This window comes from Zootoca vivipara, chromosome 2 (assembly GCF_965207765.1).
Source record: "Zootoca vivipara chromosome 2, rZooViv2.hap1.1, whole genome shotgun sequence".
Taxonomy (NCBI): domain Eukaryota; kingdom Metazoa; phylum Chordata; class Lepidosauria; order Squamata; family Lacertidae; genus Zootoca; species Zootoca vivipara.
The window spans coordinates 99416542-99432165 of NC_142584.1; the positions used below are offsets into that span (position 1 = coordinate 99416542).

The following is a 15624-nucleotide window of genomic DNA, read 5'->3' on the forward strand; positions in this document are numbered from 1 at the left end:
ATCAGGGGTCGTGCTATTTCCTAATATGATGACCTCGCTTGGTCTGGTGGTTTTCGTGAAAAGTGAGCTCGCATCCACCCGTTTCTACGAATCTAGACAGCGAACAGCTTACACTAGCGACCAGACGCGTTGCTGCCTTGCGGTTTCGAAAATAATATAATATAATATAAAATGAAATAAAATAAAATAAAATTAAAAGATAAAATAAAAAGGCGCCCTTACGCCTCTGTCTTCATCCAGGACACATGCCATTGGAACTAAGCTCCAATTTTCCATTGATCTTCTGTAAATTTGTGTGTTTGTGTGTGTGTTTAATATATTCCTCTGCCTACCGTATGTTTCCCGGGAGTTCTAGATTTTGCACCCCGATCGCAATACACTTCTCTGGAAGCAGGTCTCCTGGATTTATCCGGCTTCCTCCCAAGTAAGAGGCCTACACTTTTGTCTCTCTAGCGCGCGCGTGGTGCGGTCCGTTTGCAGCCGCTTAGCTTTGGAAGGACCGCAGGCATGTTTCTCCCCCTTGACCCAGCGCGTTGTTCGTGAGGACTAGAAACGTGAAAGCGCAACGAAGGGCCACGCGGCAAAGCGCTCCCACGTGTCCGAGAAGAACACGAATTCAGGAGAACAAGGGGAATGGGGGAGTGATCCTTTGGCTGACCCAAGTCCAACGAAAGCAGTACTTTCCCAACGACAGCAGTACTTTCCCCTCTCCCTAACATAATTGCGTCCATCATTTCCTTTGATATAGCTGCTGGAGTGCGGGGGGGAGGGGGAGAGAGAGAGAGAGAAGAGAGGGAACGTGTAAACGGAGAGGCGAAACGGAGCGGGAGAAAGCAGTCCTGGATAGATTGCGCTCTGCCTTTTATCTCTCCGGCAAGAGCGCAAGAGCGCTTCTTAGAAGGAGGCCAGGTCTGCGGGACAAAAACGCTGTGTGAAAAAGCGCTGCCTTTCCCCCGCTCCCTCCAACTTGTCTGACCCTCATTTCCCCCCCTCCCTCCCCACTTTTATCCCCGCGGCCTCCACCCACCCACCCGCCATCATCAGCTCGGCCAGTTGGGTCATGTGCTCGGGGACTCATTGAGAAGGGCTTGTTGTGCTTCGCAGGTGAAAACAGCGGGTCTGAAAACAGAACCCCACCCTCCACCCCAAAAAACCCCATCCCACACCGCAAAGAAGGGAGGCGGCTGCGCTCTGGCGCTCTCTCTCTCTGGGGCCTTTTGTTAGCACCACACAAAAAGCGGGATTCCTCCCAAGTTGGGGTAGTGGGTTTTGTTTTAAAGAACTGCAGAGAGAGAGAGAGAGAGAGAGAGAGAGAGAGAGAGAGAGAGAGAGAGAGAGAGAGAGAGAGAGAGAGAGAGAGAGAGATGCTTTTCATGCTTTGCTTTACCTACTCTGCAAACCCCTCTTCTCATCCTTCCCCCTCCCTCCCTCCCTCCCTCTCGCCCCCCTTCCCAATAATCCTTCTCTTTATTTTAGAAACACAAAATCAGGTGCCACGCAGCGCTATAGTGTCTCTCCTATTCAAGGAGCCTCGAGGCAGGCTCTCCATCGCTTGGGAGCTCGGCCAGAGCAGCAGCCGGAGCTGACCTCAGAAACCAGGTGGGAAATGGACAAAATCTCTCTCTCCCTCTCTTACCAAACACACACGCACCCACTGAACACACACACAAACACACACACCGTATTAGGCAAGCTCCGGACACCTGGAGGCCGGATTCCGGAGTTGCTTGAGACTCTCCACCACCGCCCCAAATTCTCTTCGTCCTTTGATCCTTGCAAACTCCATGACAGAAACTTAAATTGCCATCGTGATTTGTTTAAAATCTCAGTGTAAAAGGCGGGAAATAAACCAATTAACAACAACAATCAGTAAAGGGAGGTGGAGAAAAACGGAATTCACTCCGCTTCGTTTCTACAAAAACAACCATCTTCGCAGAAAGGGGATTTTGTCCCTATATCTATCTATCTATCTATCTATCTATCTATCTATCTATCTATCTAATCTCACAAGTGAACGATTTCTGTTTGTTTGTGAATTGGTTTGTTTGCTTGTTTGTTTATCTGAATGGCTATATTCGGCTTTTGGCAGTAGCCCGGCGGCCGGTCTAGGGAATCTGAGCGCCAGCTGCATTCAACTAAGTTTTAATTCGCATTAAAGCCGCCAGGACCTCATTAATAGACCCGCTATTCATCGGATGCGCGTTCTTGCGGCGGCGGCGGGGGGGGGGAGAGAGGTGGGCTGATCTTTCATAAATTGTCACTTGATCTTCCCGACTCGCTTTTGCAAGGGATCTGATTGTGGACGGGTTGCCTAAATTGGAGCCGGGGTGGGGGAGGGGGGTGGCGGGATGAAAGAGAGAGGGAGCTGAATCATCATTTTAAAAATTCCTCTTCTCTCTCTCCCTGCCCAACTCCCCACCCCGCGCGAACACTTTTGTTAAATTAAATACAACTCTGCTTTATCGGGGTGGCTTTTCTAACTGCACGCTTGCGTTGCACCCAACTTGCGAATCTCACTTCCCTTTCTTAATTTGCCACATGCAAAACGACTCCTCTCTCTCTCCATCTCCCTTTCTCTCTCCTTTGGCAAGTTACTCCCCCTCCCCAAATCTCCTATCCCTCCTTCCCGCTTGGAAGGGTCTCTCTCTCTCTTTCTCTCTCTCTCTCTCTTTCTCTCTCTCTAGGAAAACCAAGGGTGTGCCTTAAATTGGAGGAGGGGGATCCATTTCTCATCCTCCTTCCTCACCCACCCCTCCTCTTTCAGTCCAGACCTTTGCTGAACGTTTGGCTGGGAAAAGAAATTCTCTTCCCCCCCCCGGTGGCCCAAATCCCATGTCATTCTGCTCCAAGTGACTTCATGTGATGTCAGCTTTAAATGTAAGAGACAGCGATCTGACGCTCGCGAAGATGCTGGCTATCCAAATCTGACAGCGCGGCCGCACCGCGGTGCTTGGATGCGTCTCCTCGGCGGCGTCGGGCAAAGGGGGGAAAAGGTAACTCATCCCAGGCCAGGCTGCCCACCTCTTTCCTCCTCCTCCCCCCCTCTCTCGCCCCCCCTAGTGGGACCCGAAAGAAAGATCCGCAGGGGCTGGGGCTGCGCTTGGGGTTTTCTCTGCCCCCCTCCCAGCCTCCCTGCCTGCCTACTCTCCTCCCTCGCCGCTCTTCTCAAATGCAGGCCCACTCCGCAAGGGACGGGGAGTTTGCCTGTTACTTTCTCTCGCTCTCTTTCTTCCTTGCCTCCTCGCTTAATGAGCAGCAATCTGGTCTCCCCGCGCGCAGTTGTTCTTGTGTTCATTTGAATGTAAATGGGGGAGGAGATGCTGGGGGGGGTGAATGAGAGAGAGAGGGAGAGAGGTGCTTATTAAATTGATTTGTCTCCTGGCTTTTCTGGAATGCTGAGCTGGAGGAGGAACTCGGCAGAAACTGTGATTTGACGCGCGCCTTCTTCCCCCCTTTTTCCCTCCTTTTTAAAAACAACAACAACAAAATTTTAATTGTTATCATTATATATAGATCTATTTTATGGGCGAGATCCGGCTGCTCATCTCCAGTTCGGGTCTCCTTCCCTTCCCCTCCCGAGATGGCCTCCTCGGCTCCGCTGGAGACGGTCATGCCTCCCGCCTGCGTCCGCAACGGCGCGGCCAACCCGGCCAAGACGCTCGCCTTCTCCATAGAGAGAATCATGGCCAAGAGCTCGGAACCGCACCAGCCGCAACAGCAGCACCACAAATCCGCCGCCGTCGCCGCTGCCTTCGAGGCGCGGCGCAGCGAGTCTCCGGGCAAGAAGCTGCTGAGCCTCTGCTCGCCCATCCCGTGCGTGATCGCGCCCATGCAGCCTCTGCCCGGGTACGAGGCGCCCTCGCCCAAGGCGCTGCTCAACTACTCCGAGCTGTGGAAAAGTAGCTTGAGAAACTGCGGCTCGGCTCTGGCGGGCGGCGCAGCTTCGACGGCCGGCGGCTTCTGCAAAGGCGGCTGCGGCATGTGCTGCAAGGGGGACCTCCACCATCACTACCACCATCACCACCACCACAACAGCAGCAGCAGCAGCACCCTGGGCCAGGCCTCCTTGCCCGCCACGACCCGCGTGATCAAGCCGCAGGTGATCAACCAGGCGCTGGCCATGCCGGCCAACGGATCTAGCCTCTACTACTTCAACTACCTGGATTCCTCGCCGTACCACCCGTCGGAGATCCTCCACGGGCAGCTCTTCACTTCCAGCCTGCTCCATTCCCAAAGCTCCGCCGCCGCGGCCGCTGCAGCGGCAGCCGCCGCCGCCGCCGCCCTCTCGGCTCACCAGAAACTCTTCCTGTTGGATAATGCCAAGCTGGCTTCCTTGGCCCCGTCGGAGAAGTTCCCCAACGCGCAATACCCGCACAAGGAGCGCCTCCCCGGGCAGCTAGACCAAGTGATGAAGGAGAACACGGGCCTGGCCGGGGAAAGGAACGGCGCCAAGGGACATCACCACGGCAAACCGGGCGTCGGTAGCGGCGTCGCAGGCGCTGGAGGGGGCGGCGCAGCCGACGGGAAGCCCAAGAACTTTACCTGCGAGGTGTGCGGCAAGGTATGCAGAAGCAGGGTGCTCGCGCTAGGGGGCGCACTCTTAGCTCTAGAACCCGTGGGGACAGCCAGGACAGGGCTGCGCGCGCCCGGGAGGGAGCCCTCATTCCTAGAACGCCCGGGAGGTAGAACGCCCGGGAGGGAGCCCTCATTCCTAGAACGCTTCTCTCAGCTCACTCTAAAAATAATGTTTTTCTTTTAAAAAGTTCAGCGCATTTTAATAATCTTGAAAGGGAGGGGTTAGCTCCTTCCCAATTGCTTCATGCCTCCCAGACACTTCATGATCACCATTACAGAACTAGGCTACTGTGATTAAGTTTACCAAAGCCACGGGGGGTGGGGGTCCGGTAAATCTGTGGCAGAGCTGAGAACGGAAACGGGTCTCCTGGTTCATAGCGGATGTACGATGTGTAGAAACCACCTGCGGAAGAGAGCCATAATGTCGCTATGGTGCCCGGTCACTGGTGCACCTGGCGCGGCTTAAAAATAGCACAAAATGAAATGCTCAAGAGTTTTACAGATTTTGGGTACGTGTGTTTGCGCGGTGGCGCCGAGGCTGAGCGGTAGGTAGTCAGGATCGAATGGGTTCACCCAGGCAGCCGCAGAACTATAGTTTAACCAAGGGTCGTCTAAACTGTGTGTGTGTGTTTGTAGAGAGAGATATTCAGAACGAAAGCCTTTCTCCTCGTCCCCTTTGGATCCATGTTTTCGCCACTCCGGATGAAGGGCGACAAGGCGAGGAGGCGGCGCGCGGGAAAGCTCTCCTGCGGCTGACAAAAGTTGCTTGTGCTTTGTGTTCCCTCGTAGGTGTTCAACGCCCATTATAACCTCACCCGCCACATGCCGGTGCACACGGGAGCCCGGCCCTTCGTGTGCAAAGTCTGCGGCAAGGGCTTCCGCCAAGCCAGCACTCTCTGCAGACACAAAATCATCCACACGCAGGTACGGGGGCAGGGGGAAGACCTGAGGGTCAGTTCTGTCTGTTTATGCGCTCGGCACCAAAATAAAATTTATTATTATTATTATTATTATTATTATTATTATTATTTTAAAAAACACCACTCGCGATTCTTTCTCTCTCTTAAAATGTCCTTTCCCCGGCCCAACAGGAAAAACCCCACAAGTGCAACCAGTGCGGGAAAGCGTTCAACAGAAGTTCCACGTTAAACACTCACATTAGGATCCACGCTGGCTACAAACCTTTTGTGTGTGAATTTTGTGGCAAAGGATTTCATCAAAAAGGTATCTGGGATAAAAGCGGTGGCTTTTGTTTCTGGCTTTTCTGTTGGTGGCGGGGGTGGGGAGAGAAGTTGTGTGTGTGTGTGAAAATTATTAATGATTGTTAAAAATAAATGATAAAAAAGAGGAATAGAAGGCTACTTTTGCGGAGGAGGAACCTGGTTTCGTTATTATATTCGAAGTATAATGTTATTTCGAATTAAGGAGGAAAATACCGTATTTCTTTTTATTTGGAAGCACAATTTGGAAACGACACGTGTGATGGTGGATAGACGAAATATAAGAATTACCCGCCGGTTTCAAGGCGTCTGGTCAATTTATGCTCCCCGCGGAGCATGAGGCTCCAGACAGAACGTTGCAAAGGTTCCAAACAGAAAGTTGTGAAGGTTCCAAGTGGAATTTTGCGGTTCTCTCGCGTTCCAAAAAAAGAAAAGAAAAAAAGTAGCCGCCGTATTTACCGTATTTAGAGGCTGCTGCCTGCTCCTTAAACGTCCTTAGGGGACTTTGCCCTGGGGCTGCCACGAAAGACTAGCTCAAACCCGTCACTTGTTATTAACAGCGATTAAAATGAATTCAGACCACTTAGGGCGCGATCCAGCCGAAACGAAAGCACTTTAAACGAAAACTCGCGTTGATTTCTAACCGGAGAGCTCTCTTCACGGTCTACCTTTGGAAATCCACGGCGGTTTAAAGCGCTTAACTTGGGCTGGGCAGGTGGGCCTTTTGCCCTTGAGGTGGGGGACGGGGCGGTATTTTCTCAAAACGGGGAAATAAAGTTTTCGGAAGAGCCTGGGCCGATTCTCCCCTGCCTGGATTCAGGCTAGAAAATTCCAACTTTAAATTAGAATCGGCCTTCTACCCCCTTACCCTCTTTTTTTTTTTTGTGGTGCTGGTGTTTCCTAATCCAGGTTCTCCCATTTGCTCCGGGTCAGGACGCTGACCCTGCCTCTAATTTTTTAATTCGTCCGTTGCATGCGGCTCTGCCTTGACGGAGACTGAGTTTGACAACTTCTTGACTGTCCCTTGCAGGACGCTTCTTAATGAAGCCCCGCCGCAGAAACTCTTGTTGCTCCAGTGAGGGGGGGGGATGTGTGTATCTGGCGAGGGAGCGAGCAAGTGTGTGTGTGTGTGTGTGTCTGGCCTGCCTGCGCGTTGATGGCAGGGAACGATCCCCCTTTGAAACTAACGTATTCCCCTCCCCATTCCCCTTCTTCTTTTCTTCTCCTCCTCCTCTCTCGAACAGGGAATTATAAAAACCACAAGCTGACCCACAGCGGCGAGAAGCAGTACAAGTGCACCATCTGCAACAAAGCTTTCCACCAGATCTACAACCTGACCTTCCACATGCACACGCACAACGACAAGAAGCCTTTCACCTGCGGCACCTGCGGCAAGGGCTTCTGCAGGAACTTTGATTTGAAGAAGCACGTGAGGAAACTGCACGACACAGCCGCAGCCGCCGCAGCCGCGCCTTGCGGGAAAGAACTTCCTAGGACCGTGCAAAGCTAAAACACACCCACACCCACAAAACAACAACAACAATAAGGCAGAAGCGAGGCGAGCCTGTTCAGCGAAGCAAGAGACGTCTTTGCACGATGGTCAAAGCGACGCGTTCAGAGACTTCCAAAGATTTCTATGGGCCCTTTACAGATAGAAAAAAGGCTTGGGGAGGGGGAGAAGCCCTTCGGATCCGTCCCCCCCTCCCACTCTCACACACAAACACAAGCTGAAGAGAGACAATCACTTTTGGCGTGTCTCTCTCTCTATATATTTACACATTTACACACAAATATATAGACACGCCAAAAGGAAGAAACTTATTTAAAATTCCGTTGCTGCTGCGGATTGAATTACGGGAATAGTGGCGGACCTTTGATTGGACTGAAGGCAACATTTCTTCGGGGGACTGCCGGACTGTAAGATATATATAAATAAAACAATAAAATAAAATAGGCCCGGCCAATCATTCTATATATGTGTATATATATATATAAATATATAAATATATATGACTGAAAATTTTAAATTTTAATGTACACCAAAATAACCAAGGAATCTATCAGCTATGAGGCAATAAAATGTCGCTTAATAGGAGTCTTATTTCCAGCTCCCCCAAACACATTTTTTTAAAACAAAAAAACAGAAATAAACTCAATTCCGGTCTATTATTAACACTATCGTTATCGTTATTATTTGTGTGTGAAGTTGGGGAAGAATCAGGCCACCACTTTGACAACCCCCGTTGAAATGGGGCGATTTTCCCGTTCCATTTCAATGCGGAGCTGGGAAGTTTCGGCCTGGGTTCATCAACTTTTGCTGGGCTCTGGAGTTGTTGCTACTCCGGGAAAGTGGCGTGAATTCGATTCCCACGTGCAAGCCAGACTTCCACGCCTGTTCTGGAGCGGAGGGGAACAGAACAAGCGAATGGGATTTGGAAAGTCTGCTTGCTTCCTTATGGACACGCGTGTGGCAAACATGTGGAATGACTCTAATCCCCAGGACCGTTTTTTAAAACTTTATTATTATTATTTTTTTAAAGGATTGGGCGTCTAGTCTCGAGTTCCACCAGGTCTGCTTATTGAAACGGGATCTACATCCTACGCGGGGCTTAGGATCGCCGTTTCAATAAGCAAAAGACAACCACGAGAAATCCACATCCGGCCTAAGAGAGAAGGTAAAGGAGAAAGGCGTTTCTTTGCTTAAACGAGCCTTCCGTCGGTTTTTTTGTGTTGCTTTTTGTTACAAGTAGGTAGCCGTGTTAGTCTGCCGCAGTCGAAACAAAATATATATAAAAAAAATCCTTCCAGTAGCACCTTAGAGACCAACTAAGTTTGTCACTGGTATGAGCTTTCGTGTGCATACACACTTCTTCAGATTCTTCTGTTTCAGTGTATCTGAAGAAGTGTGCATGCACACGAAAGCTCGTATACCAATGACAAACTTAGTTGGTCTCTAAGGTGCTACTGGAAGGGATTGTTTTTATTTCTTTTTTTGTTGTTGCTGGTTTACCATTCCTCCCCAAAAGTAAGGGACTCTCAGACACAATAAAGGTGGGGGAATCCACATTGCACCGAGCAAGCTATTCCAGATATATCTTTTCGTTTATTTGTTAGTCCAGGAGCGTTTGCGCAAGGCGCGCGTCTCTGGAGAGGCTCCGGAGTTCGCAGCGCCTGTTTGCGCCTTCTCGTTCCACTGCGAAGCGCAGCCTGTGCAGGTTATGCTGGGGGCGCGGGGAAGGGGAGAGGAAAAAAAACCCCGCCCGGTTCTTTTTATGTTATTTTATTCGTTTTAAAGGAAAAAGGAAGGAAGGGATTCTGGGAACAGACAAACAAAACAATATATTGAGGCAGACGACCGACGGTAACAAACAAGCGCAAACTCAGGGGCCCTCCCTCTCCCCCCTCGCGCGCAACCAGGCGTCTGCCACTAACAACACCCACACCGCCAGTTCCTTCGAGGGTTTTTGTGTGTGTGTGTGTGTGTTCTGTTTTTGGTTTCTCTCCTCCCTCCACAACTAAGAGATGGGGGGGCGGGGGGGGAGAGAAAGAGATCAGCTTCCGATCTCGATGGCTCCTTTCCATCCCTAGAGGGGGGGAGGAGAAAGACAAAATTAGATGCCGATGATTCCTTTAAAAAGTGTCGACATTAGAAGTTTAGGCTGTACCTCTTTCAGCTGTAAACCTGCCACTTTTATCCTCTCTCTCTCTCTCTGTGTGTGTGTGTGTGTGTGTTCCATCACTTGAGACGTTTAAAAGTTATTTCCTGAATGACTATCCTTGTGTCTTTTTATACTGTTGTTATTACAATTATTATTTTGTAAAAATCCCCCCCCCCCCAAATGCTGGTGAAACGATCTCACGCTTGCTTTCTGAGTAATGACCCAAATTAAGAGGGAAAGCACACAGACCCTTCAAACCGCATTACATTAATCGTGTAATCATCCACAGCAGGCCCCAGAACCCCTTTTAAAAAATAAATCGGAATATGGATAATCAAGGGCCTGGATTAAGGAGCACTCTAGCTCAGCCTCCCCTCCCCGGCCTTCTAATGTGGCAATATCAATTCTGCCCACAATATTATTACGGCGGAGCCAAGGAAATCCTGCGAGCCCGCCCATGTGCGTGCTGCTCAGTCCAAGCTTGCCAATGAAAGGGAGAATTAAGCAGGACCTTGCCATCGTCTGGGGACAGCTTCGTCGGGAGTTCACCTTTCCGCTGGTTAATTGAGTGGTTAAATGCTGAAAAGCGAGCAAGTTTCGCAGAGCTCCCAGCCGACAAGTCCACCTCAGTTATTTATTTATTTATTTATTTATTTATTTATTTATACCCCGCCCATCTGGCTGGGTTTCCCCAGCCACTCTGGGAGGCTTACAACAAAATATTAAAATACAATGGTTATTCCTAATGCAGGCCTTGCATGACTCTCCTTAAGTTCTAGTTATAGGTAGGTAGCCGTGTTGGTCTGCTGTAGTCGAAACAAAATAAAAAAATTCCTTCCAGTAGCACCTTAGAGACGAACTAAGTTTTTCATTGGTATGAGCTTTCGTGTGCATGCATGCACACTTCTTCTCCTTAAGTTGTTTCGTACATTCAGGGCAGGAAGGTGACAAGCTTATTTCAGATAATCTATACTATATAATTCCCCGGGTATTGAAGATGAGCGGTGAAGGGTGAACCCTTGCTGTTGAAAATAAAACCCCATGAGTGGTCGTGAAATTTCTTTAAGCCTCCCAAACTCCTATGCACACTTACCTAGAAATTGCACCGGAGGCGGCTGACTTCTGAGCACACACCGACAGGAATGCGCTGTCAGGAAATGATGCCCACACAGATCAAAGTAAAATAGCAGTGTCGATATTTACACGGCAATCCTATACAGTACATGCCTACTCAGGAGCAAGTCCCCTTGAGTTCAACAGGGCTTTACTTTAAGTGGGTATAGTACCACAGCCTCGATCAGGAAACAGGGTTTTTCCCCTCCACCAGACCTTGGGCTAATGCCTACATTTTGAACATAGGAAGCACTACAATAAGACAAAATGGTCGTTCATGTTTTCTTTCCGTCAGCTTTCCTATCCTCCTTCCCCGCAGTCCCAGTATCAGCTTGTTCTGAACCAAGCTTTCACCTTAATTTGCCTTTTGCAGGCAACCAAGCCCAAGCTCTTCATACAGCCCAAAATAACACCCTAGCAAGGGGGAGGACGGATGGGGGGGGGAGGAGGAATTGTTCCTGCCAAGTTTTTCCAATCATTTGTTTTTCCTGCTGGGTTTGGGGAAAGTTCTGCCGCAGCAGAACATGCTGCCATTAATGTGACCTAATGCTGGTGTGAAACTATATGGCTGACAGTCAATGTGCTCTGTGTACTACTTGGATTTGGTAAGCCTATATCATTTTCTGATTAAAATATTAAAATGGCCAGCCAGCAGAACTTTCCAAAGCACCAGCTTTAGGAATACCCCCTTCCCCCTTTATCAGCCAAGTGGAATTTTTGTGTTAAGAGGTGGAATCCAAGTTGCCTTGTACTTGACAGTCTGTATTCCCTGGGAGAGGTCTTCCCTAGTTCTTCTTAACAGAGTTTTTAATGGCAGGTGCAAGGACTTTCTGGATGCAAGGCATGTGGCTCTGCCACTGGGCTATGGGTGCCTCCAAGGCTTATTAGGCCTGCTCTGGGGCTGATTCTGTTGTTGCAGGTGTTCTCTGGCCATGCTGGAAATGGCTGTCGCATGGCAAGTGAGAGTGGGCAACTGATCCTGTGTAGGGAAAGTGAGTAGCAATTGCTCTACATTGTGCCCTGCTTTTCATTTAACACTTTCCTAGAGGACAACTGAGAGTTGGCTGATGCAGAATGCATCTGTACCTACGCTTGGATCTCTACATACGGTAGTAGGAAAGTTTTATGGCTTTTGAGAAGCAGTTTGCAGAAAAGAGGTTGGGGATCTTATGCAATGCAACAGAGATTTGTCAGTGACATCAACTTACAGGAACATTTTTCCATTAAAAGTATCTGCTGCCACCCCAGTAGCTTTAAATGTAGGGTGGGGGAGCTGTGGTCCTCCAGAGGTTGTTTTGCTCCAGCTCCCATCAACCCCCCCCCCCAGCCTGGCCAATGACCAGGACTGATAGGAGTTGTAGCCCACCAAGAGGTTCGCCATGCGTGTTTTAAATGGATACTAATACAGGTGGCGCTGTGGGTTAAACCACAGAGCCTAGGGCTTGCCAATCAGAAGGTCAGCGGCTCGAATCCCCGTGAAGGGGTGAGCTCCCGTTGCTCGGTCCCAGCTCCTGCCAACCTAGCAGTTTGAAAGCACATCAAAGTGCAAGTAGATAAATAGGTACCGCTACAGTGGGAAGGTAAACGGCATTTTCATGCACTGCTCTGGTTCGCCAGAAGCGGCTTTGTCATGCTGGCCACATGACCCGGAAGCTGCACGCTGGCTCCCTCGGCCAATAAAGCGAGATGAGCGCCGCAACCCCAGAGTCGGTCACGACTGGATCTAATGGTCAGGGGTCCTTTTACCTTTACCTAATATGGAGTAGGGAGAAAGAAGAATTTCTTGACAAAAGCAGATTTCTGCGTTAAGTCTTTAGAATAATATGTTTAAGGATATAGGGACCATATGCAAGACTTTATATTATATCACTTCTGGGACATTATATCACTTCTTCTAGGCACGTTTACTCAAAAGCAAGCTTTATGCCATAGTAAGTTTGCTTATCACTGCAGATTTATTGAGCACCAACAGGCTTCAAATCCTTCCTCATTCCATGCCAGTGGTGGAATCAATGCACACTTTTGTACCAAGGACAACCCATAATGCATTTTTCACTGCATCTCTTGTCAAAGCTCTGTTTGTGTGTACACACACCATAGGAGCCAACTCCTAGGGGCCAAGGTTACTTTGCCCCCCCCCAATAAAATATTTGAGGTCCCCTCCAAAGATTGAGGGCATAAGGAGAAGGGGACGACGGAGGACGAGATGGTTGGACAGTGTTCTTGAAGCTACCTACATGAGTCTGACCAAACTGCAGGAGGCAGTGGAAGACAGGAGTGCCTGGCGTGCTCTGGTCCATGGGGTCACAAAGAGTCGGACACGACGAAACGACTAAACAACAACAACCAAAGTTAATGGGCATTGCCATTCAGATGGTGTTGTGCACTGTGTCATGTTATAGTGCAGAGGTTTTCAACCTTTTTGAGTCCACAGTTCCCTTAACCAACTACATTCTTTCTATGGCACCCCTGAGGGGCTCAGGAGCCCAGTTATGTCACCCCTTGTCTGCAGAGCCAGCAGCCCCTCACCCTTTTTTGAACACCCTCCCTTGTGGAGTGTTCCTTCAGCCTCCTCTCCTTCCCCCTCTCCCTTGCAGTCCTCCGGGCAGCTACTGCTGCCATCCCTGGTCTCTGAGCTGCCCCCCCCCCTGTCATGGCACACTGGTTGAAAACCACTGCTATAGTGTAATGCGCTTACTGGCTAAATTATACTGTCAGACAGCTTTCAGTCTGCTAATCTCCTGTTACTCTCTTCTTTGCCCCATCAAAATAATGCGTCTCCTCAATACCCAGTTCTTTACATCATGGGAAGACTACATTTGACTTTAGTGGCATACTTCACTGGCCCTCACCAGATTGTATGATTGTATAGCTTTCTAGGAAATATTTGCTGTTGCTGCTAAGTAACATTTATTCCCCTCCAACAGCACTGAATCAAGAACTCTAGATTTACACATCTATCTTTGAAGGGCTTTAAAAAAAAAAGCCTCTACAGAAGATGGTGCGCACGCTATGGTAACTGAAGTGAAGGGAAAGAGGAGGCCTGATCTGGATGCAGTGAGAAAGTAATTTAAAATATATTAATATTGCATCACATATTCCCTTCTGTATATAAACAAGTGAAATGCTTAGTGACATTTTAAACTGAGAGGACTGCAAATGCTCTACAGAATTCAGAAAAGACTTCGGTAGCAATCCGATAGTGGATTGCTGGGTTAGGATCCAGTGGATCTCTGGCTGAGTTGGGAGATTCCCAGCACAGCCAAGCTACATTGCCTTAACTCCCTCATCCTCAGCTCAACTGGAGATTCACCAGAGCATCTCCCCCTTCCAGGCTGAGCCTTGAAGGAGTCAGATGAGGCAAACTTGGTTGGTTTTAAGGTGCTGTGGGTTAAACCACTGAGCCTAGGGCTTGCTGATCAGAAGGTTGGCGGTTCGAATCCTTGTGATGGGGTGAGCTCCCGTTGCTTGGTCCCAGCTCCTGCCAACCTAGCAGTTCAAAAGCACATCAAAGTGCAAGTAGATAAATAGGGGAAGGTACAGCGGGAAGGTAAACGGCATTTCCGTGTGCTGCTCTGGTTCGCCAGAAGTGGCTTTGTCATGCTGGCCACATGACCTCAAAGCTATACGCCGGCTCCCTTGGCCAATAATGCGAGATGAGCGCCGCAACCCCAGAGTCGGTCACGACTGGACCTAATGGTCAGGGGCCCCTTTACCCTTTTAAGCCCTGAAAAAGGAGTATCCCAGGGATGGAACTAGAGAGGGTAGACTTAGGCTGGATACCAAGCCGTTTCAGCTCTGTTATGTGACTTCACAACCCAGCATAAGTTAAGATGGCAAAAAGGGTGGTGTAACTAAAACACTGTTTTAAAGGCTTCTTTTCCCTCTGCAGGGCTTAGGCCAGCTCAGGCTGCAGAGTTTGGATCTGGTGCAACATTAGGCTGGTTTAATTTACACTGGCTTGCTTTATGGAAGCTTCTTGTGTTTAGGATGGTTCCCTGAACAAGCAGGATCAGAATGACCACAACCCCGTCAGAAGAACTGCTGTGATGGAAATATAGGCATTAAAGTTTCAGGTGTTTCAGGGCAGAGGGATAATAAGGGTGATGCAGGGTTTTCCCCAAAGCACCTATGCATTTGCAAGACCGACTTTGCAAAACAAAGTATCACTTTCACCCCAGACTACTTAAGGGATGAAGAATGGGTTTCCTTGAAGTTCCTCTAGTCTACATAACTGTTTGTGAGGTTTTTGGTTGTTGTTTTTCAAACATGGCAATGATCTTAGCTCTTGTTGAAGTCAGTGGCAACATTCCCATTAACAGCCACGTGGCCAGGATTTTGCACCTGGAAAGTTGGCCGCAGTGGGAGTTTGGAAGCCCAGGGAGAAGCCATTTAGGGTTTCAAGAGGTGCTACTCCAGCATTTTCTGTCTCCGTGCAGGTCTGAAAAGGGATCACTCAGTTCTTTATTTTTTAACACCGAGGAGTCCTCGTCTCTGTTACACCTGGGAAGGTGATATTTCACATGGGGCTGTAATTGCAGAAACTCAAACTAAATGCAGACACTTCAATCACAATAGGAGAGATCAGGCAGCAGCGCCTGCCTCATCCCCGCTGAGCAGCAGCTGGAGAGAGCCTGGCCTTTTAACTATGTGTGTTCCAGTGCTATAGGACTTGACTGTTCCATGACACAGGCATAGGAAACAGCTCCAGGGGGCCGTGGGTGCTTGGGCTCCCACAATAATATAATTGTGGGGGCCAAGCACCCACAAAGTCAACGAGCAAAGCCAGAAAGAGGCAGCCAGCCTCTGTGGCACTGCCTCCGAGAGAGAAGCAGCCAGCCAGCGAGGCACCCTTTTCGGGAGATGGGGGGGGGCTTTATGCCTCTGAGTCCTCCCCATGGAAAAGGGTGCCAAGCTGGCTGCAGAGAGGAGGAGGAGGAGGAGGAGGAGGAGCCCTCCAAAAACCTGGTGCAACGTTGCGCGCCATGCATGTGATGTCACACACTCCTTGCAGAGATGGCACCCTTGGACACAGGAGAGGACTTTTGAGACTGGTA

General features: G+C 49.5%; 1 protein-coding gene across 1 annotated transcript; it reads left to right on the forward strand.

Moving 5' to 3' along the window:
- The first annotated feature begins 3580 nt into the window (after nucleotides 1-3580).
- On the forward strand, nucleotides 3581-7305 carry FEZF2 (FEZ family zinc finger 2). The gene is made up of 4 exons (XM_035104994.3): nucleotides 3581-4561; nucleotides 5365-5499; nucleotides 5667-5799; nucleotides 7040-7305. The coding sequence occupies exons 1-4, from the start codon at nucleotides 3581-3583 to the stop codon at nucleotides 7303-7305; spliced, it is 1515 nt and encodes a 504-aa protein (XP_034960885.3).
- Nucleotides 7306-15624: the final 8319 nt, after the last annotated feature.

Bases quoted from the DNA above. Each gene is read 5' to 3' on its own strand.
- FEZF2 (XM_035104994.3), top strand. From the start codon at position 3,581: ATGGCCTCCTCGGCTCCGCTGGAGACGGTCATGCCTCCCGCCTGCGTC. The intron at 4,562-5,364 runs GTATGCAGAAGC...GTTCCCTCGTAG, and splicing joins CCTGCGAGGTGTGCGGCAAG to GTGTTCAACGCCCATTATAA. The intron at 5,800-7,039 runs GTATCTGGGATA...TCTCTCGAACAG, and splicing joins CAAAGGATTTCATCAAAAAG to GGAATTATAAAAACCACAAG.